Source organism: Puma concolor, chromosome B1 (genome assembly GCF_028749965.1).
Source record: "Puma concolor isolate L17-30 chromosome B1, mPumCon1.1.hap2, whole genome shotgun sequence".
NCBI classification, from domain to species: Eukaryota; Metazoa; Chordata; class Mammalia; order Carnivora; family Felidae; genus Puma; species Puma concolor.
In genome coordinates this window covers 60,849,747-60,871,891 of record NC_141670.1, presented here as the reverse complement: position 1 = coordinate 60,871,891, position 22,145 = coordinate 60,849,747, and the positions used below count along the sequence as shown (strand labels likewise).

Below are 22,145 nucleotides of genomic sequence, written 5' to 3'. Positions count from 1 at the left end.
TTGTGCTGCTATTGCATTCTTTATATAACTTCCCCCTTGGTACCTAATGACATGCTAGTGAACTTGTCTGTACGTGTTTCCCTTTACCAGAGTCCAAATCCTCTAAAGTTGGAATGCATTTCATCCATCCCTCGAGTTGAGCGCAAATATCTATCTATCATGCCGAGATTGCTGAATTATCTTTGTTGAATGACAGTGTGAAGGCATAGTTTTGGCTGCTCCAATAAATCTTCCCCACCTGTCTCACTCACCCTCTGCCCCGGGCTAGGTGCTGCCTTCCAGGGCCCCAGAGTTCCCTGTACATAATGGGGCCTTGTCACGCTGGGTCGTGTGGGTTTACTGTCATGTCTTGATGACTAGACAGTAATCCTCTAGAAAATCAGGGACTAGGTTATTTGCTACTACTCTCCAGAGCTTAGTCCAGGGTCTAACAAAGAAGATGCATTTCATTTATAGAATAAGGGAATCTAAGGAATTATATTCTGCCTATTTACACTTTGTTTAAAAAAGAAGAGGGGACATCCCTGTATTATCCACTTTATACTTAATGAATATTCATAGATTGCCTAAATTTCTCTTTTCCCTCATTCCCTGCTCTAGCTGCTCCCAGGTCAATTGGCCTGATCTTCAGTTAGGGCTTCCTGATCTCCTCTGCTGCTCCCTTTGAGAATTACTTCTTCCATTTGGCCAAGGTGTCTCTTTTGCTACCTTTCCCTTTCTGTGGTGAGATTTCCTGTATGTTAGTCTTTGATATTTTTATTTTTTATTGGTATGGACAATCAAGATTTCACAGAATTATTTTCCTAGCTGCTGAGCAAAGTGCAATTCTAGGCATGGCCCATAAATTCTTGATATTTTACATTAGTGAAGAACAGCTGAATTTCATCAACAACTTTTCCTTGCCCAAGCCACACTAATCCCTACAGTCAAATGAAAAGCCTTTTGGAATGCCTCTGATTGACATATTTATCAATATAATTAATGAGGTCATTCTTGATCTTCCACACCAAAGCAAGTACTATGCTACAGCCAGTGTAGTGAAACCAAGGGAGCAATGAAAGGCCTCTGGGGCTGAGCAGATAAACTACGCATACCTGATAAGTTTAGCAATTAGACAGTGATCCCCGAATAGGGTTCCAATGCATCACTGAAGTAATTTGTTCTTTCAGTTTTCATCTGAAACAGGGATGATCAGCTCTGGAATGTCCTGGCATCTGGAATTCCTTAAAAGTGTGGTGTTGGTTATGTAATTTAGTGCAGCGGCTAACTTGCCCTGAATCACACAAAGTTAGAACTTAAACCAAGGTATTCTGACTTTGTTTTTTTTTTTTTTTTTTTAATTTTTTTTTCAACGTTTATTTATTTTTGGGACAGAGAGAGACAGAGCACGAACGGGGGAGGGGCAGAGAGAGAGGGAGACACAGAATCGGAAACAGGCTCCAGGCTCTGAGCTGTCAGCCCAGAGCCCGATGCGGGGCTCGAACTCAAGGACCGCGAGATCGTGACCTGGCTGAAGTCGGACGCTTAACCGACTGCGCCACCCAGGCGCCCCAAGGTATTCTGACTTTGAATCATGTCTTTCAAAGCTTCTCACTAAGTTCCTCTTGTTCTCAACTGAATGAACACCAGATTTAACAAGAGGAGATATCTATATTGCTGACTGCCTGATGTTCTTCAAGGCTTTGCTCAATGTCAGCTACTCAAAAGGGCCTAATCTGATTGCCCTGTTTTAAAACTGTCACCTCCCCTGGGGCGCCTGGGTGGCTCAGTTGGTTAAGTGGCGGACTTGGGCTCAGATCTTGCAGTTTGTGAGTTTGAGCTCCTGCCTTGGGGCTCTGTGGTGACAGCTCAGAACCTGGAGCCTGCTTCAGATTCTGTGTTTCTACCTCTCTCTCTCTCTGCCCCTCCCCCACTCATGCTCTCTCTCTCTCTCTCTCTCTCTCTCAAAAGTAAATAAACATTTTTTAAAAGATTAAGAAAAAAACTGTCACCTACCCCAAAGCCTATGCCAGCACTCCAGATCCCTTTCACCTTCTCTGCTTTTTTCTATAGCAGTTACTGCCCTCTAACAAGCTACATAATTTATTAACATATTATAATTATTATTTATTGTACTCCACCTCCCCCTAGCTCAGGCCCCACAAGCAGAGGCATCTTTGTTTTGTTCACTACAGTGGCAGGCACATAGCTGGTGTTACAGACTCAAGTGCATCCCCTCAAAGTTTAAATGTTGAAGCGCTACCCCCCAAAGTGGCTATGCTTGAAGACAGGGCCTTTAAAGAGATGATCAAGGTTAAATGAGGTGATCATGGTGGGGACCTGATCCTATAGGACTGGTGTTCTTATAAGAAGAGGAAGAGATACCAGGAGTGCACACACAGAGGAAAGGCCATGCAAGGATATAACAGGAAGGCAGCCACCTGTAAGCCCCCCCAAAAAAAAAATAAAGAAAAGATGCCTCTCTAGAAATCAGCCGTGCTGGTACCTTGATCTGGGACTTCCAGACTCCAGGCTGTGAGAAAATAAATTTCTATTGTTTAAGCCACCTAGTCTATGGTAAGCCTGAGTAGACTAATGCAATTGATACTCAACACAGAGATGTGAATGTATGAAGAGTTCAAGTTCACTCTTCAGATCCATCTTGTTCTCATAACAATTTTTTTTCCTATTAGGTCTCAGGTTCATGGTTAAAAATATTGATCTTGAATTGTCAACATACCTAGGAAGTAGCCAGCTAGAAAATTACCTTAGCTACTTCAGAGGTAGAATTATCATGTCACTCGTGCCAGTAGAAGTATGGTATCTTTTCCTCTATCCTCACTTTCACTGTAGAAGTGAGGGGGTGGATGTAGTTTTAGCCTCAAAAGGCTATTAAATTCATTACATAATTTATCACAGACCAATTTTATAAGCATGAATTAAGTAATTTGAAATACTATAACTACTTTAACTTTCAATTATATAATGAGTTACATACACCCCTTTTGATGAAACTTAACTACCAGGAAAATAATTTATAATTTCAAGAAGCTTTTCTATAGAATCAGTAAAAATTTTGTCAGTTTAGAAAAACCTCTGTATATGCTTGTTACAGCCTGAACGATTATTTCTCTTGAAAATAGCATACAATCTCTGCCAGGAAGGGAGGGAAGAAGAGAAGAAAGGAGGGAAGGAGGGCGGGAAGTAAGAAGAAAGGAGAAAGAAAATTAGATACTGCTAAATCCAGGCCTAATTAGGCTTCAAAACACTCTCTAAAACAGTTCTGTAAATTTGCACTCTCACCTGCAATAAATATATAATGGCTCCCATTTCCCTCAAATCTTCATAAAACTTAAGAAGTTTGGGCCAATTTTATGGATGTAAATGGGATCTCTCCATGGTTTTAACTTGCATTTTTCCTTGATAATATATAATGTTGAGCATCTTTTCATGTTTCTTTACATCCTGGTTTCTTCTCCTTTTAAGTTAATTCTATATTCTCTGTATTTTTCTTTCAGTAGTTTGCCATTTATTGATTTGTAGCTATTTACATAATTTGGACATTAGTTATTTTTTGTGTATGTAGACTAAAAACATTTTCTCCGAATATGTGGATTAATTTCACACTATGTTGTACAGTCTGTGTCCAAAACTGTGAAAGGTATGAGACTTTAACCTACAAGATAGCAAGCTAACCAACCAAGTTAACATAGATACTGGAGAGTCCTGGGTCAAAGACAAAATACAGTTTATCACTCTGAGTAATAGCAGTCGCCAGAGTGTCAGAATTTTTGCAACAGTTCCCTGAGCTTTAATCCCAAAGGTCTAAGCAAAGATGACCAGATAACGCTTGCATATGCAGTGAGTTGCACTGCAGAAGAGAAGCCATGAGATTAGAAACTTCAATCAGTTTTAATGGGCAGAATGCATGGCTGCCCATTGCTCATAAGGGAAACACTATCTCTCTCATGATGCTATTCACTGTATGAACATCCTTGGAAAGTTAGTCTAGAACAAAGGGCTGTCAGTGCCTCACTCTGCATAACATTTAGAAACACGAGGCCTACAGAAAATTGTCTCCCAACCTCACCCCTGATTTCTATGCCATTTTCACTATTGACTTTCTTTTCTATGAACACACCAATCCCTAAACCACTCCTATTATTCTGACTAACAAAGGCTGAGACTAAATCCATCAATTTGTCTCATACAACATTTAATTATCAAAGGATTTCAAGCAACAAGGGGAGGTCAATTGGCAGTATTGATTCCAACAATGCCGCCACAGGGGTTTGAACACAATGAACTCAACCAATTCCATAAATCATCAGGACTTATCTTAAAAAGCTGAGTGGATTTTTCTTAAGTTTTAGTAATGACTTTTCCACTTGGTTTGAAGTTTTTACTTAGATACAGCAGGATGTATTAGCAATGGCACAGACTTCACCTTTGCCCACAAGAGGGAAGTTTAGAGCAAGTCCATCATCCATAACAATCTTGGCCAGTGAGTTGGGGCTGTCTTCAATACAAAGTGGTGTGATTAGGTAGTCCCTCCCCAGATGCAAGGTTGTTGTTCTTGCTCCACCATTAGAAAAATGTCACTTTTCTTGGGGTGGCTGGGTGGCTCAGTTGGTTAAGGTCCCACTTCAGCTCAAGTCATGATCTCTCAGCTCATGTGTTCAGGCCTGGCATTGGGCTCTGTGCTGACAGCTCAGAGTCTGGAGCCTCCTTCAGATTCTGTCTCAGTCTCTTTCTGGCCCTCCCCGCTCATGCTCACTCTCTCTCTCTCTCTCTCTCTCTCTCTCTCAAATATAAACATTAAAAATTAAAAAAAAAAAAGAAAAAGAAAATTGTCACTTTTCTTGTAGTTGTAACTTCAGCATTTTTATTATTATTTCCAACTCACATCCCAAACTTTCTTTTGGGAGGGTCAGGTGCGGGAGGGACAAAGGCATTTTTATAAAACTTTAAAAAACACACTATGTCACACAAGCAGTGTACTCAACTTATCCTTATGATCCAAGGCTCTAAAGAGTCCAGAGATATTCTGGTGGCTGAACTAGAATTCTTTGAAATTCTTCACCCACTTTTGCTTAGGCTACCACCCACAGTATAGACCAACCAGCACACCTTGAGGTTGACAATGTTAAGAGAAAAAAAATCATCATGCCCAGAGAACGGTCAGGGTAGAATCCCAAATTTTCAAAATTTATCTGCATAATTATAGGAAAACTCCTGTTTCTTTCTACACAATTCAACACTTCACTTCTGACACCAAATGTGTGGATTCTTTTCCTCGAACTAAACAATTCTAATACTAACGACCCAGGGTTACTACATACCCTACAGGGCAAGGACTGTCTCACAAAATTACCCCCCACCTCAGATGCCAACTACAAGTCCTAGATTGTCATCTATACTCTGACTGACTGGCTGTAAAGTATAAGTTCCCACAGCCCCTCCTCAAGTTTGATGATTTGCTAGAATGGCTCACAGAACTCAGGGAAGTGCTGTGCTCATGATTACTGGTTTATTTCAAAGGACACAACTCAGGAATGGCAAAATGGAAGAGATATATAGGGCAAAGTACATGGGAAAGGATGCAGAATTTCCATGCCCTCCTTGGGTATGTCACTTTCCCAGCACCTTGATGTGGTTGTCAACCTGAAAGCACCTCAAACCTCTTTAGTCAGAGTTCTTATGGAGCCTTCTTTACACAAGCACGATTGATCGAACATTCATTGATCATTGTTGAATAAATCAGTCTCCAGACCTTCTCTAGTCCCTAGAGATCAGGAGTAGGGCTGAGGGTTACAACCCAATAATCACATGGTTGGTTCCTCTGGCAACTAGCCCCATTCTTCTAAGATCATCTCATTAGCATAAACTCAATTATGGTTGAAAAGGGGTTACTATGAATAACAAAAGATGCTCCTCTCACTCCAATCAGGAAATTACAAGGTTTTAGGAGCTCTGTGCCAGGAATGGGGGACGAAAGATAGATAGATAGATAGATAGATAGATAGATAGATAGATGATAGATAGATCATGATATCATAACATCCCAATAACCCTCTCCCCCCATTTCATTATGATTATTATTCAGGAGGGAAAACTGTATTCAGTGACCAACTGCCTTACTAAACTATGTACATCAGAAAGAGGTAAGGAAAACAGACTCAGAAATCTCATTGAATCAATCAGTTATCACCAATACCAGAAGCCTATGGATGGTGGAGACTATGGAAGATCCATCAAATACCTTGATCATCAGTCTACTGTTGAGTGGCTTTTGTAATAAAAACTATACCATGGTTAGACCAGGTAGTCTGGAAAGTCAAACACATGACACAGATTAGTTTCAAGGACCATAATTGTGTCCAGAGTCAGCTGATTGAACAGGGACAGCAGCGCTATCACTTGAAAAAGTGACAATAGTTAAAAGGACTTCTAGTAACCTCAAGAGGGGATCAAGTCAGAAGAAATACATCAGCCAAGCCCTGTGAATGATAGTTTCCTTCACAATGAATAAGGCAAATCAAGTTTGACTAGACTCACAACAGTGGCAAGCAATGGTAACTTTGGTGTCAGATACACAAAATACTACATGCCTGCTTTATGATGGTATATGTATTGTCATGTCCAGTATGATGATGGATCCAGGTAGGAACAGCATAATCTGGGCAACACAGGCTTGATTAGTAGCTGGATTCTAGTTGGGCTCATCAAGGAAAAAGCCCTTAGTGTGCAAATCTATGCAAGTGACACAAAAGTTCCTACCAGCAACCACAGTTTATTTTGACAGACTACAGCCACAAAGAAACCTTTGAGGCTTTTTCATGTGGGATCTGTACTTTCCCAAGTGTTAAACCAAAGAGATAGGCTTAACAGCCCAAGAGTGAGTAAAAAGATAAAATGTTTATCACAAAGGATACTGGTCAGAACTATGAAAAAAATCTTCTTGATTTCTGCCCATGGAACACAAATTGTCCATTTTTGGTTCTGCACAGCTATTGCTGAACCATCAATAAACCAGGTCAGGACACTTAGGGCAACTGATTGAAGTCCGCATTGATTCAGCATCTTGTTTCAAGCAGCAGAGTAGGGTTAAAGTTTCCTCAAAGGAATAGCTGCCATTTTTTCATGTAAACTCATGATGCTCCTGGAGCCAGGCGGGCTGTTTTCTTCAGTGTGCCATTTCCATTCGATGAGACTTGCTGATTTCTTCCCACTTTGCTAGTCATTGAGTCCCAGTTGACCCATCAAAATGAGACTATCAGGCACAAAAGTCACAAGCCTCCATACATCAGGCATTCAATTTCTACAAGAATCCAGTAGCAAGTCAGCAAGCAACAACTGCTGCTTTCTAAAAGTGATAACCAGAAGTTGTATGAAGAAGGTGACAAGTTTAAAATGCCAAGAGGCACCTCTGGGATGCTGCCTTTTCTTGCCAGAGGTTCCCATCGGCAAACCATCTGTCACAGAGTTGTGTAGCAGATAGGAATTATTAGGGTTATAAGACCTTCCCCATATTTGCTATAGGTAGAGCACTATATGTGGCTCATTTCTTATCAAGAGCATTCTCTTTGGTACTTCTCAGCATTCCCAAGAGAAACAAATAAACATAAATTCCAGCCATATTCAACAATAGATTATGGTACAGTGACATTAGCCCAAAGGACCTCAATAATAAGTTGTTTTAGTTTCCCTTTTTCCACTGCAAACCTTGCCCACATCCATCAATTGAATTTGGAGGGGACCCAAATTCAACCAATGGGTCCACATAGAATGGTTACCTTGGCAGCTATAGCCAACGAACTCATAAAAAGTTCAGTCCTTCCATTCCCCAAAGTCCCCCAACATACTCAGACAGTCATGAACCCTTTAGTCCACAGTGGGACAGGAAGACCTTGGTCCCACTCCTAATTATTACTCTCCTGAAAGTAACAGAAGCTACAGTAGAAGGGAAGGAAAGACAAGGCACATGAGGGGATAAAGATCTGCAACAATAAGTGAGGTGTTCATTTTCGGTATGTCACCTGTGTCCACCTTGATCAAAGGAACTTCAATGTTTTTGGCCTACACAAGCTTTACGTCAGGTGGGGAATTCACCACTGTTGAAACCATGTTTCAACTTTGTGCGCTCTGGACTCAGTAGCCAGAGCCACATTTCTTTCTGGCCGCAGGCACAGAATTTGGTCCTTTTGACTGGTTTGGAGTTGGCTAATCTTTGAAATGGTTTTTAATGAGTCCTCTTTGAAATGGATTCTGTAGTACATGAAGAATGGATTCTTCATGGTAACAACTCTTAAGTCTTTGCCTGTCATTAACATAAGAGCTAGGGGAATTTGTCAGGCAGCATACTATTATTGTTGAGTATTTTTATTCTACCTTGCTTTATACTCCCCCAAATTAATCATCATTATGCTTTGACGAGTTAATGCTTCTTCAGTTATATTCAATTTTTTATTTCTTTTTTCATTTTTCTTCTAATACCTAACTCCATGTTTCTGGCCTCAATGTCATTTTTCCAAAGGACATTTTTTAGCAGTTTTTTTTTTCTAGAAATCATAAATAATTATTAAATTATTTCAGTTCTTTTCCTTAGGAAGAGCTTTATTTATTTTTTTCTTCATGGTTGAATATTAACTTAGATAGCTATAGAATTCTAGGCTGAATGCTAGTCACTTTTTCTTTGGTCTTTGTAGATATAATTTTAAATTTTTTCCTAGCCTTCACTGATAACTTTTGAGAAATCCATTCTCTCATTAAGAGTTTTCCTTTATAGATTACCTTTAATTCTCTGTTTGCCTTAACAATTTTTAAAAATCCTAATATTTTGCAGTTTCACGATATTAGTAAATAGGTTTTATCTAAATAACTGAAGATTCACATATTATATGATATTTTAAGTAGTGTCTCCCTGGTATTGTCCACATTCTCTCCTGCTATAAATCCTATTAAACAAAAGCTTGTTCTTGCCATTCAGTCTTCCAAGTCTCTTAACTTTATATTCATATCATCTATTTATTGCCTGTCTCTGTGGAATTTTTTAGATACTTTTTCAGATATTTTTCCAATTCATTAATTCCAAGTCAGTTGTTTATTAGATACTCCTCATATATATTGTGTTTTTAAATTCTAAAAGCTTTTCATTTCTAGAATTTTATTTGCCATTTTTAGTGTGATTTTTTTTCCATAGTGTTCTTTCTGATTGTTATCAATTGTCTCAAATTGACGGGGTTTTAATTCTGCCATTTGTAGAGTCCACTGTCTGTCCTCCTGGAAAATTGCTTCTAAGTGCATACCAGATATTTTTTGTTGTGAGAACTTTTAAAGTGATGCTCATCTTTTGCAGTGAGGTTTTTTTTCTCCTCCCTGAAGAGTCAGAGAATCTCTCTAGATTTGTCTGGCATTTGCTTCTTCCTGGCATCCCAGGAGAATCACCAGCCCTGGATTAACTTTCATGATGATTTCTCTTCATGGAGTTCTCAGCCCATCGGGTACAGTAGAATAAATTTAAAAGTCATGCCCAAGGGAGACACAGCTCTATTATTTTGGATTCTCAAGGAAAATATCCTCCTTCTTAACCCAGACAATGAAAGGTGAGCTTTCTGCTCATCTTCCAATGTTGAGTGCTGTTTTTTTTTTCCTAGTTCATACTTTAACTGAAGGTATAATCCTTTGAGGTTCCCAACCTCACAGAGGTTTCAGACTTAGTTAGTTCCTTGTATTACATTGGCCCCATAAATGCTCTCCTGTCCTCATATAATGTTCCACACTGAGCACTGAAATCCAAAACAAATAGTTCTCAAAAACAATCTCTATTCTCCCAAGTCACCTGCAAAATCATCTCCAAGGGTCAGCTGATTTGCTTATCCTCTGGTTTTCATTTTATCCCCTGGATTTTACACCCAGGGGTTTCTTTATTCTGAAATCAAGCATACTTAAAACAGTGTGTGTTATTTTTTTATGGTGGTATTTGGAGGGGAGGGTTTTAGCTTTAATATACTAGGTTTCTCCAGAAGACCAAAGCATTATCATCATTAACAGATAAAAATTAGCTCAAATTTCCAATGAAAATTGAATCATTAAGTAACTATGAAAATATCTATAAAAGAATATTCACTTACTATTATGATGATCCAGCTTGCATAAATGTTTTTATAATATAATATAAAACCATGTGAATATTTACACAATGAATATTGGGGTAGGTAGAATTGAATATTGGGCACACTTTATATAGGCTTACATCACTGAGTTTTTAAAGAGCAAGTATCCTTTTTTACGATAAGAGTAAAAGGCATATAAGTTAAAAGTATATAAAAATGTTCCCCTGAGCATAATCAGACAAGCAAAATGTTAGTCATATGTCTACTTCTTGCCCCTGATTACACATAATTATGTAAAGGCGTGAAGAACAAGGAAGAGGAAACTGCCATTTCACTTCTAGTTTAAATGGAGTGGTCAGAAGAGCTGCACCATGGGTAATCTACAGTTTCATCAGTAGCACAGAACAGCTCAATTTGAAAAGCAAGTAGTCATTAGCTTAATGCAAGGCCAAGCTGTGATTCCCACAGAGTCCCTTTAGGGCAAATCTTTGGCAAACACGAAAGCAGAGGCAGTCAGGCTGAGGAAAGTAACACTCCAAAGGTTGCATCCACAAAGTTATTTATATAACTCCAAGCCAGAATTTAAGGCTTTAATTAGAGCACCTATTTGAAGGCTCCTCTTTGACCACGAAAAGTTTAACTATTTAAACATATTATTCAATATTTATTTTCCCCACAGAAAGTAATCTCTCCTTCCAGATGTCCTGATGATATCATACAATTTCTACTACAATAGCACTTAGCACATTTTGCATAGCAAAGTAATTGTAATTTCTGTGTTTCTGCCCCTCCACTAAATAAAACTGCTTGAGTAGAGGGACTTTGATTTGTTCATCTTTGAATGGCCAAGAATGACTCCAAACAAATAATTCTTGAATTATAAGTGGTCCTCATTCATTTGTCCATTTTATAACAATTTGTGTAAGTTCTTAGTCTGTAGCAGGCACATTCTTAGGGCCTGGTGAAGTAGCCATGAAAAAAAAAGACCAAAAGCCCTGCCATAATGGAGCTTATATTCTACCTGGGTGAGACAGGTTAAAAAAAAAAAAAAAAAAAAAAAAAAGGTAGTAAAATGTATCATGTTAGAAAGTAACATTGCTATGAAAAAAAAAAACAAAACAAAAAAAAAAAAACAAAAAAAAAAAAAACGAAAGCCTGGTAAGAAACATAGCAAGTACTGGGGAAACCAGGGTTAATTTAAAACAGTGTGACAAAGGCAAGCTTCATTAAGAAGTCAGGGAAGGGTGAGCCACTTGAAAGAACATTCAAGGAAGAGTGAAGGGCAAAAGCAAAGGCCCTGAGGCGGAAATAGATCTGTTATTAATCTGAGATCAACTACACAAAAGCAGTTGTAGTTTATCCTGGAGTATAGAGTGGGAAAGGGCATTTCCAGCAGAGGAGTGACTGATCTGATTTGTATTTTTACAGGATCACACTGTCCTGTGTGTTGAGGGGAGACTGTCAGGGGCAAAGACAGAAGGGAAACTCATTTGGAGGTTAATACACTAACACAGGACAGTGGGGATTGTGGCCTGGATGAGGTCTGTAGCAGTGAGAAGTGGTAAGAAATCCTCCGTTTCAAGACAATAGAATTTACTGACAATTGGATATTATTAAAAGTTGTGGGAAATACAATATAACAGATAAAATCTGATGTGGAAAGAGAGAGACAGAAAGAAAGGAAGAGGAAAGAGTGGGAGACAGTCCGGTATTAGCCATTTTGATCTGCAGCAAATTATTTAATAATTTTTGAAGAAAAGACATTTTTTTCAGTACCTAATACGTGCCAGAAAAAAATTTAAGGATTTCACTTGAGTTAAATATTTTTATACTTGGATCTACCCGTGAGTAGATGCTGTTATTTTCACTTTACATATAGGGAAGCAGACACAATGACGTTAAGTAACCTACTTGCAATCTCACGGCTGCTACTTTCCACAGCCAGGATTCAAACCTAAATACTTTACCTCCAGAGCTGGTAGACTCTAATGGCATTATATGATGTCTGATACTGTTTGTTTCACTGAAATTATATAATTTCATTGACATCTTTTATACAATCCGTTTCGATAGCCATGTCATGCACGTGCTCCCTTGTATGCACACCTGAGTTACGCAACAAAGATATGCCAGCGCCATCTAGTGGCACTACTAATCTCAGTTTCCAGTGGAATGCGTACAATCTGGGTTCAGTATTACCATAGGATGGCATAATATGTAAAGTAACCGAAGATGTTGTTATAAATATTTGGGAAGGATGGTGATCAAAGAAATGTAACTAAAGATTAAATAAAGTACTTGCCTGCAATACCCAAGTGATTGTCAGCTTGAACATTGACTTTATCCTTTACAAATAATCAGTAAGATAGGGTCCTCTCTAAATGAATGAGCATTCATTCATTTATTCTTGCACTTGTTTATATATTCGTTTATCAATTATATATACTATATACTCTGAACATCATATATTCAGTACTGTGAGATATATAGATACATAGATATAGAGATAGATAAATGAATTTAGTAAAATTTATGTGAAAGTCCATGTCCTGACAGACTTTGGCGAGAAATGAATGCATATAATATAGTCATGAAAATCTGGTATAATAAATGAAAAGCTAGAGAAGTTTTGGCAAAGAAATAATCAGCTTCACTTAGAGTTATAGAAAGGCTCATAAAAGAGATAATTTTAATGTTTCTACCTTTCCATCAACTGCCAAGTACCAATATCTTCTCACAATAAAAGTATATTACATTGACCCGTTTGCATTTAAACCTTCAATGCACTGCCGCTACATTTAAAAGTTCATAAATACTACATTTACCACCTATATGATATGTTCATCACCTTGCTGATATATCACTAGTGGCTTTCTATGGCCTACATAACATGGAAAAGGAGACAAGAAGGCCAGAATGGCTGATATCAAATCCTGGCTCCTGCACTTACTTGTTTAGCTACGTGAAACTTGCTACTTAAGCTCTATGTGCCATGATTTTCTCACGTATATCATGGGATGTTTATACTTCCTATTTCATAGGGTTGTTGCAATGAGTTATTACAATTATTCTAATACTCAGAATCCTGTCTGACAGAGAGTAAACATTAAATCTTAGTGGTTAATACAATCACCACACTCTTCTGTTTAAATCTCCATTCTTGGGGTGCCTGGGTGGCACAGTCGGTTAAGCGTCCGACTTCAGCCAGGTCACGATCTCACGGTCCGTGAGTTCGAGCCCCGCGTCGGGCTCTGGGCTGATGGCTCAGAGCCTGGAGCCTGTTTCCGATTCTGTGTCTCCCTCTCTCTCTGCCCCTCCCCCGTTCATGCTCTGTCTCTCTCTGTCCCAAAAATAAATAAACGTTGAAAAAAAAATTTTTTTTTTTAAAAATAAATAAATCTCCATTCTTAGGACCTTTTCTCTCTGAACTAGAAGGCATATTGGAATAACTGACATCCAAAGTGTCTTTTAAAACATTGAGATTTCAAATCAGTTCAATGTTTGTTGAGAGCTAGAGTTAACTGCATTATGTCCTGTTTTTCTCCATTTCAGTAATGCTCAGTTGGAATAAAAGAACAAGCATCCTACCTTCAGGCAGGTTGTTACATTACTCATCCAAAGAGCTTTTCAAACACTTCCTCTCACCTAGGATTCTCATATGGCCCCCAACCCCAGCCCAGTTAAAGAATCATTGTTTTATGGCACCAGCATTAATGATGGGTGTATAACTCTAGTGTGGAAAACAATGCTAAAAACTATTAAATAAGATGACAATTTGAAACTGGGTATTAACTAGTATGACACATAAATATAGTAGAGGATGTATTTGAAAGAGTTAAATAAATAGGAGCTTTAGAAAACATTCATTTTGTAGATGCCAAAATAACATGTTAAGATAAAATTTAAAATCCACAATATTGAGGCACAAGTTATATAAAATACTCATTTCAGTACACTTTGATGAGTTCTCACTCATGTCCCCACAAGCACTATCAAAATATAGAGCATGTCTCACACCCCAAAATTTTGTTTCCCCCCCTTTGCAGGCCATCTTCTGCTAACTTCTTGCTCACAGCACCAGCTGTGATCTCCTCTGATTTCTTCTCTTTTCTTGTATTGTATTTGTAGATTAACTTTGTCTTTCTAGAACTTTTATAAGTAGGATCATGTAATATGTGCTCTTTTGTGTCCAGATTCATTTTCTCAGCACATAGTTCTTAACATCCATAGATGTCGTAGGACTCTTGGTTCATTTCATTTCCTTTTTATTGCTAAGTATTATTCCACATATGTATATGCCAATATTTGTTTATCCATTCACCTGTTGAAGGACATTTGGGTGATTTCCAATTGGGGTTGTCATGAATAAAGCTGCCATAAACATTCATGTTCTGAATTCATAAACTTTAAATTTATTTGTTAATGCTGCGAGTGGATTTCATGCAGTTTATATTTATTAGAAATTACAAGAGTTCTAAAGTGGTATATTCCTACCAGTATTAATATGGTAGTTCCAAATGATCCACATCCTTGCTAATACCTGATATCATCAGTCTTTGTAATATTAGCCACTGAAGAGAACGTGTAGTGTTATCTCATTGTGGCTTTAATTCCTATTAGTCTAATGACTAATGTTAAGCATCATTTTATGGGTTTATTCCCCAATTGTTTATTTTTTCTGGTTAAGTATCAGTCCAAATCCCTTGTCAGTATTTTTATCAGATTGTCTTCTCATTATTGAGTTTCAAGAAATTTTTATACCTGCTGGGCACAAGTCTTTTGTCAAATATGTGAGTGACACCTGTGATCTTAGAAGAATTGAAGTTTTTATTTCGACAAAGTCAAATTCATCATGTTTTGTTTTGTTTTGTTTTGATTTATGGGTTGTTACTTTTATGTACTGTCCAAGAATTCCTTGCTACACCGACTCAAAGATTTGTTCCTATGCTTTCTCCTACAAGCATTAGAGTTTTAGCTTTTCTTTTTAGGTATATACCTATTGAATAACATACACGTAGTAAGAGCAGGTGTCTTTGCCTTGTTCTCAGTCCTAGGATATGAGCATTCATTTTTCATTACTAGGCATCATCTCATTTTTATAAATGCCCTCTATCAATTTAAAATCCCCTCTATTCATTCTTCCTTAAGAGTTTCTCTTATGTTTATGTGTTAACCTTTTTCAAATGCCTTTGCTACACCCATTGATACCATCATTCAGCTTTTCTCCTTATACTGCTAAAACGAGGAATCGTATTTATTGATTTTCAAGTGTAAACTGAGCTTGCGTTCCTTGGACAAATCCTACTTGGTCATTACATATCATTCCTTTGACATATTATACATACTGATGGATTTAATTTATAAAATTTGGATATACCACATTTTTTTCGCATCTGTGTTCATAAGGGATATCAACATGCAATTTTCTTTGCATGTGAAGTTTTTGGATTTCGGGATTAGGGCAATACTGGCCACATAAAATAAATTGAGAAGTCACCTTTCATCTATTATTGCTACAAGATTTTGTGTAGAGTTGATTTGATTTCTACCTGAAATGTCTGATGGATTTTATTAGTGATTGCACCAGGGTCTAAAGATTGGCAAGGTGGGATTCATTATGAACTTAATTTCTTTAACTAATATAAAGAACTTCAGATTGAGTATAAAGTTCTGCTTGAGTTTTCTTTGATAATTTGTATATTTCAAGAAATTGGCACATTTCAACTAGTTTTAAAATTTAGTGGCATTCAAATGTCCATCGACTGATTAGTGGAAAAAGAAGATGTAGTATATATATACAATGGAATATTACTCGGCAATCAAAAAGAATGAAATCCTGCCTTTTGCAACAAGATGGATGGAACTAGAGTATATTATGCTAAGTGAAATCAGTCAGAGAAAGACAGATATCACATGATTTCATTCTTATGTGGAATTTAAGAAGCCAAACAGATGAACATGGGAGAAGAGAAGCAAAAATAAGATAAAAACAGAAGGGTAGATGAACCATAAGAGACTCTTAAATACAGAGAATAACCTGAGGGTTACTGGAGGGGTGTTGGATGGAGGGATCGACTAAATGAACAAGGGACATTAAGGAGGATGTTAGGATGAGCACGGATGTTGTATGTAAGTGATGAATCACTAATTACTATTCCCGAAGACAAATTAGTTAATACAATTTAATGTTATTAAATTGTTCATAATATTTCTCTTTTTTTCCTTTGTCTGTAGTATTTGTACAAGCCACTCTTACAGGGGCGCCTGGGTGGCTCAGTCGGTTAAGTGTCCGACTTCGGCTCAGGTCATGATCTCGCGGTCCGTGAGTTCAGTCCCTGCGTCGGGCTCTGTGCTGACAGCTCAGAGCCTGGAGCCTGTTTCAGATTCTGTGTCTCCCTCTTTCTCTGACCCTCCCCTGTTCATGCTCTCTCTCTCTGTCTCAAAAATAAATAAACGTTAAAAAAAGTTAAAAAAAAAAAAAAAACAAGCCACTCTTACATTCCCAATATTGATATTTTGTATTTTCTTTTTTCTCTTTTAAAAAAAATTTTTTAATGTTTATTTTTGTGTGTATGTGTGTGAGAAAGAGAGAGAGACAGAGCATGAGCAGGGGAGGGGCAGCTAGAGAGGAGACACAGAAGGCAAAGCAGGCTCCAGACTCTGAGCTGTCAGCACAGAGCCCAACATGGGGCTCGAGCCCAAGAACCATGAGATCATGACCTGAGACAAAGTCAAACACTTAATCAACTGAGCTATCCAGGCACCCCTCTCTTTTCTTAATCAGCCCAATTAAAATTTTATTAGCATTACTGATCTTTTTAGAGAATCAGATTTTGATTTTATTAACAGTTTCTAGTATTTATCAATTTTTTGTTTTATTGGGTTCTGATCCTGTTATTATTTTCTTTGTTCTTATTCTGAATTTAATTTACCCTTTCTAGTTTTTGTTTTTTGATGTGGAATCTTGGATCATTCATTTCATATGTTTTTCTTCTAATATAAATATTTAAAGCTAGAAATTTACTGTCAAACACTATCTTAGCTGCATTCCACAAATTTTAACATGTTGCATTTTCACCTTCATCAAATTGAAAGTATTTTCTAACTTCCTTGTGATGTATTATTTGATCCTTGCATCGTGTCGAAGTATATTTTTTAATTTCCAAATATTTCAGATTCTCTAGATACACTTTTATCGTTAGTTTTGAAGTTAATTGTGTTGTAATGAGAGAACAAATTCTTGAAGAGGTACATCACAAGCCACATTGAAGGAAACATCTCAATCATGTGCTAGCCCAACTAGCCAGAACTTTATTACTGGGAAGGAGCTACAGGTGGGCGTGGGAGAGGGTGAACAGGCGGAGGATTGAGAAAGCAAAGAAAGCCTGGCCAGAACAGTATAGTCAGGGAGTTAAACTCTCTATTTCCATGTCTAGGACAGAAATCATGATCTTAAGGGCAAAGTTGAAGTTTGAATGTAGCTTGTCCAGACCCCAGTCCCACTCCTACTTGACTTCACCCTTCAAACACTTGTGCAAGGTAGACTTGACTTAAAGGTGAGGAAGAGGAAGAGTGATTAAAATTACTTAGTAATTTTTAAATAAAAAAAGTTATTCGATCTGTTGCAGACTCTCATAGATCCCCTACATGAATATCTGATTCCTTTTTTAAAAGTTTTTTTTTTTAATCTGGAAGAGACCATTAAGAAAAGAAGTATTGTATCCTAGATTTTTAAAATAACAAAATGATGGGAAATTATTTATGGAAATAATTTTAAGGGCACAGGCCTCTTTATATAAAATATACTACATTTTAAATTTGTAAGGGGTTGAAATTAAAGTTTAGATAGCTAGTTTTTTTTAATCCAAAATCTGTTTATTGGGATAGTTCCCCACTCATGTTGACTCAGGGTGCATTTAGTGCTGCTTCAATCTGAAGGAGCATCCTTCTGGGAGCCTTGCTTTTCCTCCTGTCGGCTGGCACAGGACGGTGGAGCAGTCCACACATAGCACCACCGTCTGCATGTGGCTGAACACGGTGGTGATTTTGTAGCACCCTGGGCACTTCACGTCCATGAAGTAGGAGTTGGGGCTCTGCACCAGGCGCTTCTTCTTGTGCTTTCTTCTCTTCCGGGGACGGGTGCAGGAGGTCCTTCGCCAGGGGCATGTTCTCGTGGGCAAGTCGTCACCGCCGGAAAGGCTAAAATAGCTAATATTTTAATCAAGATTTGTATCTCTTGATGATGCACATTGAGAAAAAAAAAATCTTCATTTTAAGAAGCCATAATTATTTGTTGCATTAATGGGACACAGGTTTAGAGTTCCTTTGTCACCAAAATCTTCCATGGTTCCTGAGTTCCCACAGGAGCCAAGATCCAGTTATCACGTAATTCTGTGCTATAAAGTCTAGTTTAATACCCATCTTCTCCTCAAGTGGATCTTTCAGTCTCTACAGATTGACTTATTCACGCCCCCTAGGAAAACACCAATATACAGGTACAAGGATTTCCCCCGCAGGCTCTGCATTTTTCTTTTACTGACTGACTTACCTTCCTGAATGTGGATTAGTCAGGGTTCTCGAGAGAAACAGAACCAACAGCATATGCATATATGCACATACCTGCTTGATAGGTGGCATTAGTAAGACTCCCTACCGGACAAGTCTGGGAAGAGCATCTGCCACACCTGGGGCACCAGGTGTTTATCCTCTCAGGAATCTCCGATTGGCTCTTGGCTCTTTTAGAACTCTGAGCTCCCGGGATGGGGCTCTCTCTCTGGGAAGAGTGGTATGGCCATAGCGCCGCAGGCCTCTCTCTGCCATTCTCCCAGCCACCCCTGACACTCAGCAAATCCCAGCACATCCTGGCCCCGCCCCTCCATCAGGATCCACACTTCCTCCTCCCACCTATGAAAGAAAGAAAGAAAGAAAGAAAGAAAGAGAAAAAATATATCTCTCTGTCCCTCAGTCCCTCTCCCACACTCACTCTCTCGCTGTCCAAATCATGCAGGACCTTATAGCAATGTTATGGAGCTCAACATTTCTTGTAACAGTAATGGAAAACTGTTCAAGGAGAGCAAGGTAATCTCTGTCAATCTAAAGAGAGATTTTTTTTTTTTAAGGAATTAGCTTTCATGATTGTGGTGACTGGCAAGCTCAAAATCTGCCCGGTAGGCCACCAAGCTGGGGACTCAGGGAAGAGTTGGCAGTTCAATTTCAAAGGCAGTCTGCAGGCAGAATTCTCTCTTCTTTGGGGGATGTTAGCCTTTTTCTATTAAAGACTTTAACTAACTGGATGAGGGCCACCCATGTTTTGGAGACTACTGCTTTACTCATCTACCAAATATGTTCACACAAAACCTCTAGAATAATGTACGACCTAAAATCTGGGCACTGTGGGCCAACCAAGGTGACACATAAAGTTAATCTTACAAATGGCTTCTCCATCTCCTGTCACAGTGCTGCATGTCCTTCCTTGTCTAAACGTAACTTGGTTCTGTAATCCTATAAATCCATTCTGATCTCTTACCTGAATTCATCTAATTGTTTTGTACTACTGCTTTAGGATCTTATAATGTGAAAAATGATATTGAAAGCCTTAGAAAATGTATTAGCTCACATTTTTACTTATGTTACCTCTGGGTTTGTGGAATATCAATCTCCTTGAAAACAGAGACTGTGTTGCAATTCTCCAGCACCTACCACTATGTCTGGGAAATGGTATTAAATCAAACAGTATTGAATAACTGCAATCTTTCACTCAAAAAAATTTATTGAGCTCTTGTGTGCATAAGAATATAAGTTTCACAAGCTCATATGTTTATATATATTCTATTCTTTGATGTAGCCCCAATACCTAGAAGAAAGCTTGGCTCACATCACCTTAACAACTATTTGGTAAATAAATTAGAAATAGTCACTGGTGCATAATGAGGGAATTAAATAGAATATAAGTTTCATGAAAGGGGAGATCTTATGCTTCTTGTATATACTCCAAGCACCTGACACAACTCTGGGCATTTATTAATTGCTCATTAAATGAATTGCATTGACCCTAGCAAAAATTCAATAGATTCTCTGCATTACTTATGGATAAATGCTTTATTTTCTAAATAAGAAAATCCACAATCTAGGAATGATGTTGTCAGATTATACTAAATAAAATGAAAATTATGACTATTTTGTTTTTAGTTTAATAAAGCATATTATGTCTTATTGGCAGCTGTTACTTGAATCTATTATTGAATCACCTCAAAACTAAAATATTGCATATTTTTAAAGTACAACTGAATATACTCTATATATTTTACAAGAAATGTTAAGTTTTAAACATCTTTCAGATATCTTTGTAACCCTACAAAAAATGCATTTAACATTCACATTTTTAAACAGCCAGTCTACACTAATAAAATAAAAGTGAAAATTAAAATGATCAATTTTATACTTCTATAATCTGTATTCCAAGAACTAAAATTCAGCATGCTTGTTTTTCTCCTGAAGTGTTTAACTTTCAATATTTTAAACAAATGTATTACCGTGGCTATTTGATGAAAGTTCTTAGATTACTCAATTCATTTACACAGCTTTTTGGCAATAGTATAACCATGAACTCCTGCTAATAGATACTGCTTCAATGATAAAATAAAATGTATATTTTATTTAAGGACCAATGTTTCATTAATTCCATATAAGAAAACTAAGAACTCTCAACTATAATGTTTTTAGGTTTCAAATTTTACTTATTTTCATAATGAGATCAACACAGAAGTTGGGGCTGGGATTAGGGAAAGAAGATCATTTTGTATTTACATGACTAGAATGTCCATGTATATGACCTCTCATGCAGAGATATGATTACATAAGACACTTTCAAACCCATCAAGTCCATCCACTCCTGTAATGCAAAACCAGGTTTCTTACTACGTGAAATGACATAGGAAAGGACATCTTAGTAGAAGACTTTCTGCAATTATCCCATTTCTCTTGTAAAGTTAGTACCTAATATAATGAAAGTATTTACTTTTCCATCCATAGGACCTAATTGGTGACCTGAAGGAGAAACTTTCAGATCACTTCAAAGATGTCATGGTTGGCCTCATGTACCCGCCACCTTCTTATGATGCTCACGAACTCTGGCATGCCATGAAGGTACTATTCGGATACAAAAATATACCTGTAACAAGTGCAGGGCAATATTTAAGTAGAGAGGGAACTGCCCTGTGATGTTCCTGTATGTGATCAGGGATGAGGGAAAGAATATCTGAGCAAAAACAAAACAGTGAGGGGCGCCTGGGTGGCTTAGTTAAGTGGCTGGACTTCGGCTCAGGTCATGATCTCTCAGTTCGCGAGTTTGAGTCCCGCAACCGGCACTGTGCCGACGGCTCAGAGCCTGGAACCTGCTTCGGATTCTGTGTCTCCCTCTCTCCCTGTGTGTCTGTCCCTCCCCAGCTTGCACTGTGTCTGTGTCTCTCAAAAATAAATATACGTTAAAAAAATAAGTAAGTAAATAAATAAATAAATAAATAAATAAATAAAACAGTGACGATGCTGTGCTCAGGTGAAGTGACCCTGTTAGGAAGAGAGGGATTCTACAGCCCAGGAGCTTGGATCAGCCTATTCTTTTGCTGCACAAACTCAGATTCACTGACCCAGCTCTATGTTGAACAACCAAAAAAACCCCCAAAAAAAACAAAATAAGCCTCCAGGGCTGTCCATATTTATCACTCCCTAGTACACATTCATATATTAAGCAAAAATGTTATAAAACATGTGAACCTCTTCAAATTATTTGTAAAAATTGGACTCACTAAGTAAAAGTGGGATACTGAGTCAGAGACAAAATATAGATAATATCTTTGTTTATTTTTGTAACCTCAAGTTACTCCTTTCCAAAAACTATTGCTCAAAAGTATAAAATGTTTTGGGGCACCTGGGTGGCTCAGTCAGTTGAGCTTCTGACTTGGCCCAGGTCATGATCCCACACTTGGTGGGTTCAAGCCCCACACGGGGCCCTGTGCTGACCAGCTCAGAGCCTGGTGCCTGCTTCAGATTCTG

At 38.0% G+C, this 22,145-nt stretch overlaps 1 protein-coding gene and 1 pseudogene across 1 annotated transcript in view; one reads left to right on the top strand and one right to left on the bottom strand.

Moving 5' to 3' along the window:
• ANXA10 (annexin A10) overlaps positions 1–22,145 on the top strand; it is a 100,081-nt gene that overhangs the window by 48,976 nt on the left and 28,960 nt on the right. The window contains exon 4 of the mRNA XM_025922230.2: positions 21,126–21,239. Within this exon, the coding sequence (XP_025778015.1) occupies positions 21,126–21,239 (114 nt within the window). The remainder of the gene's footprint in view (positions 1–21,125; positions 21,240–22,145) is intronic.
• Positions 17,948–18,312, bottom strand: LOC112859042 (small ribosomal subunit protein eS27-like pseudogene; annotated as a pseudogene).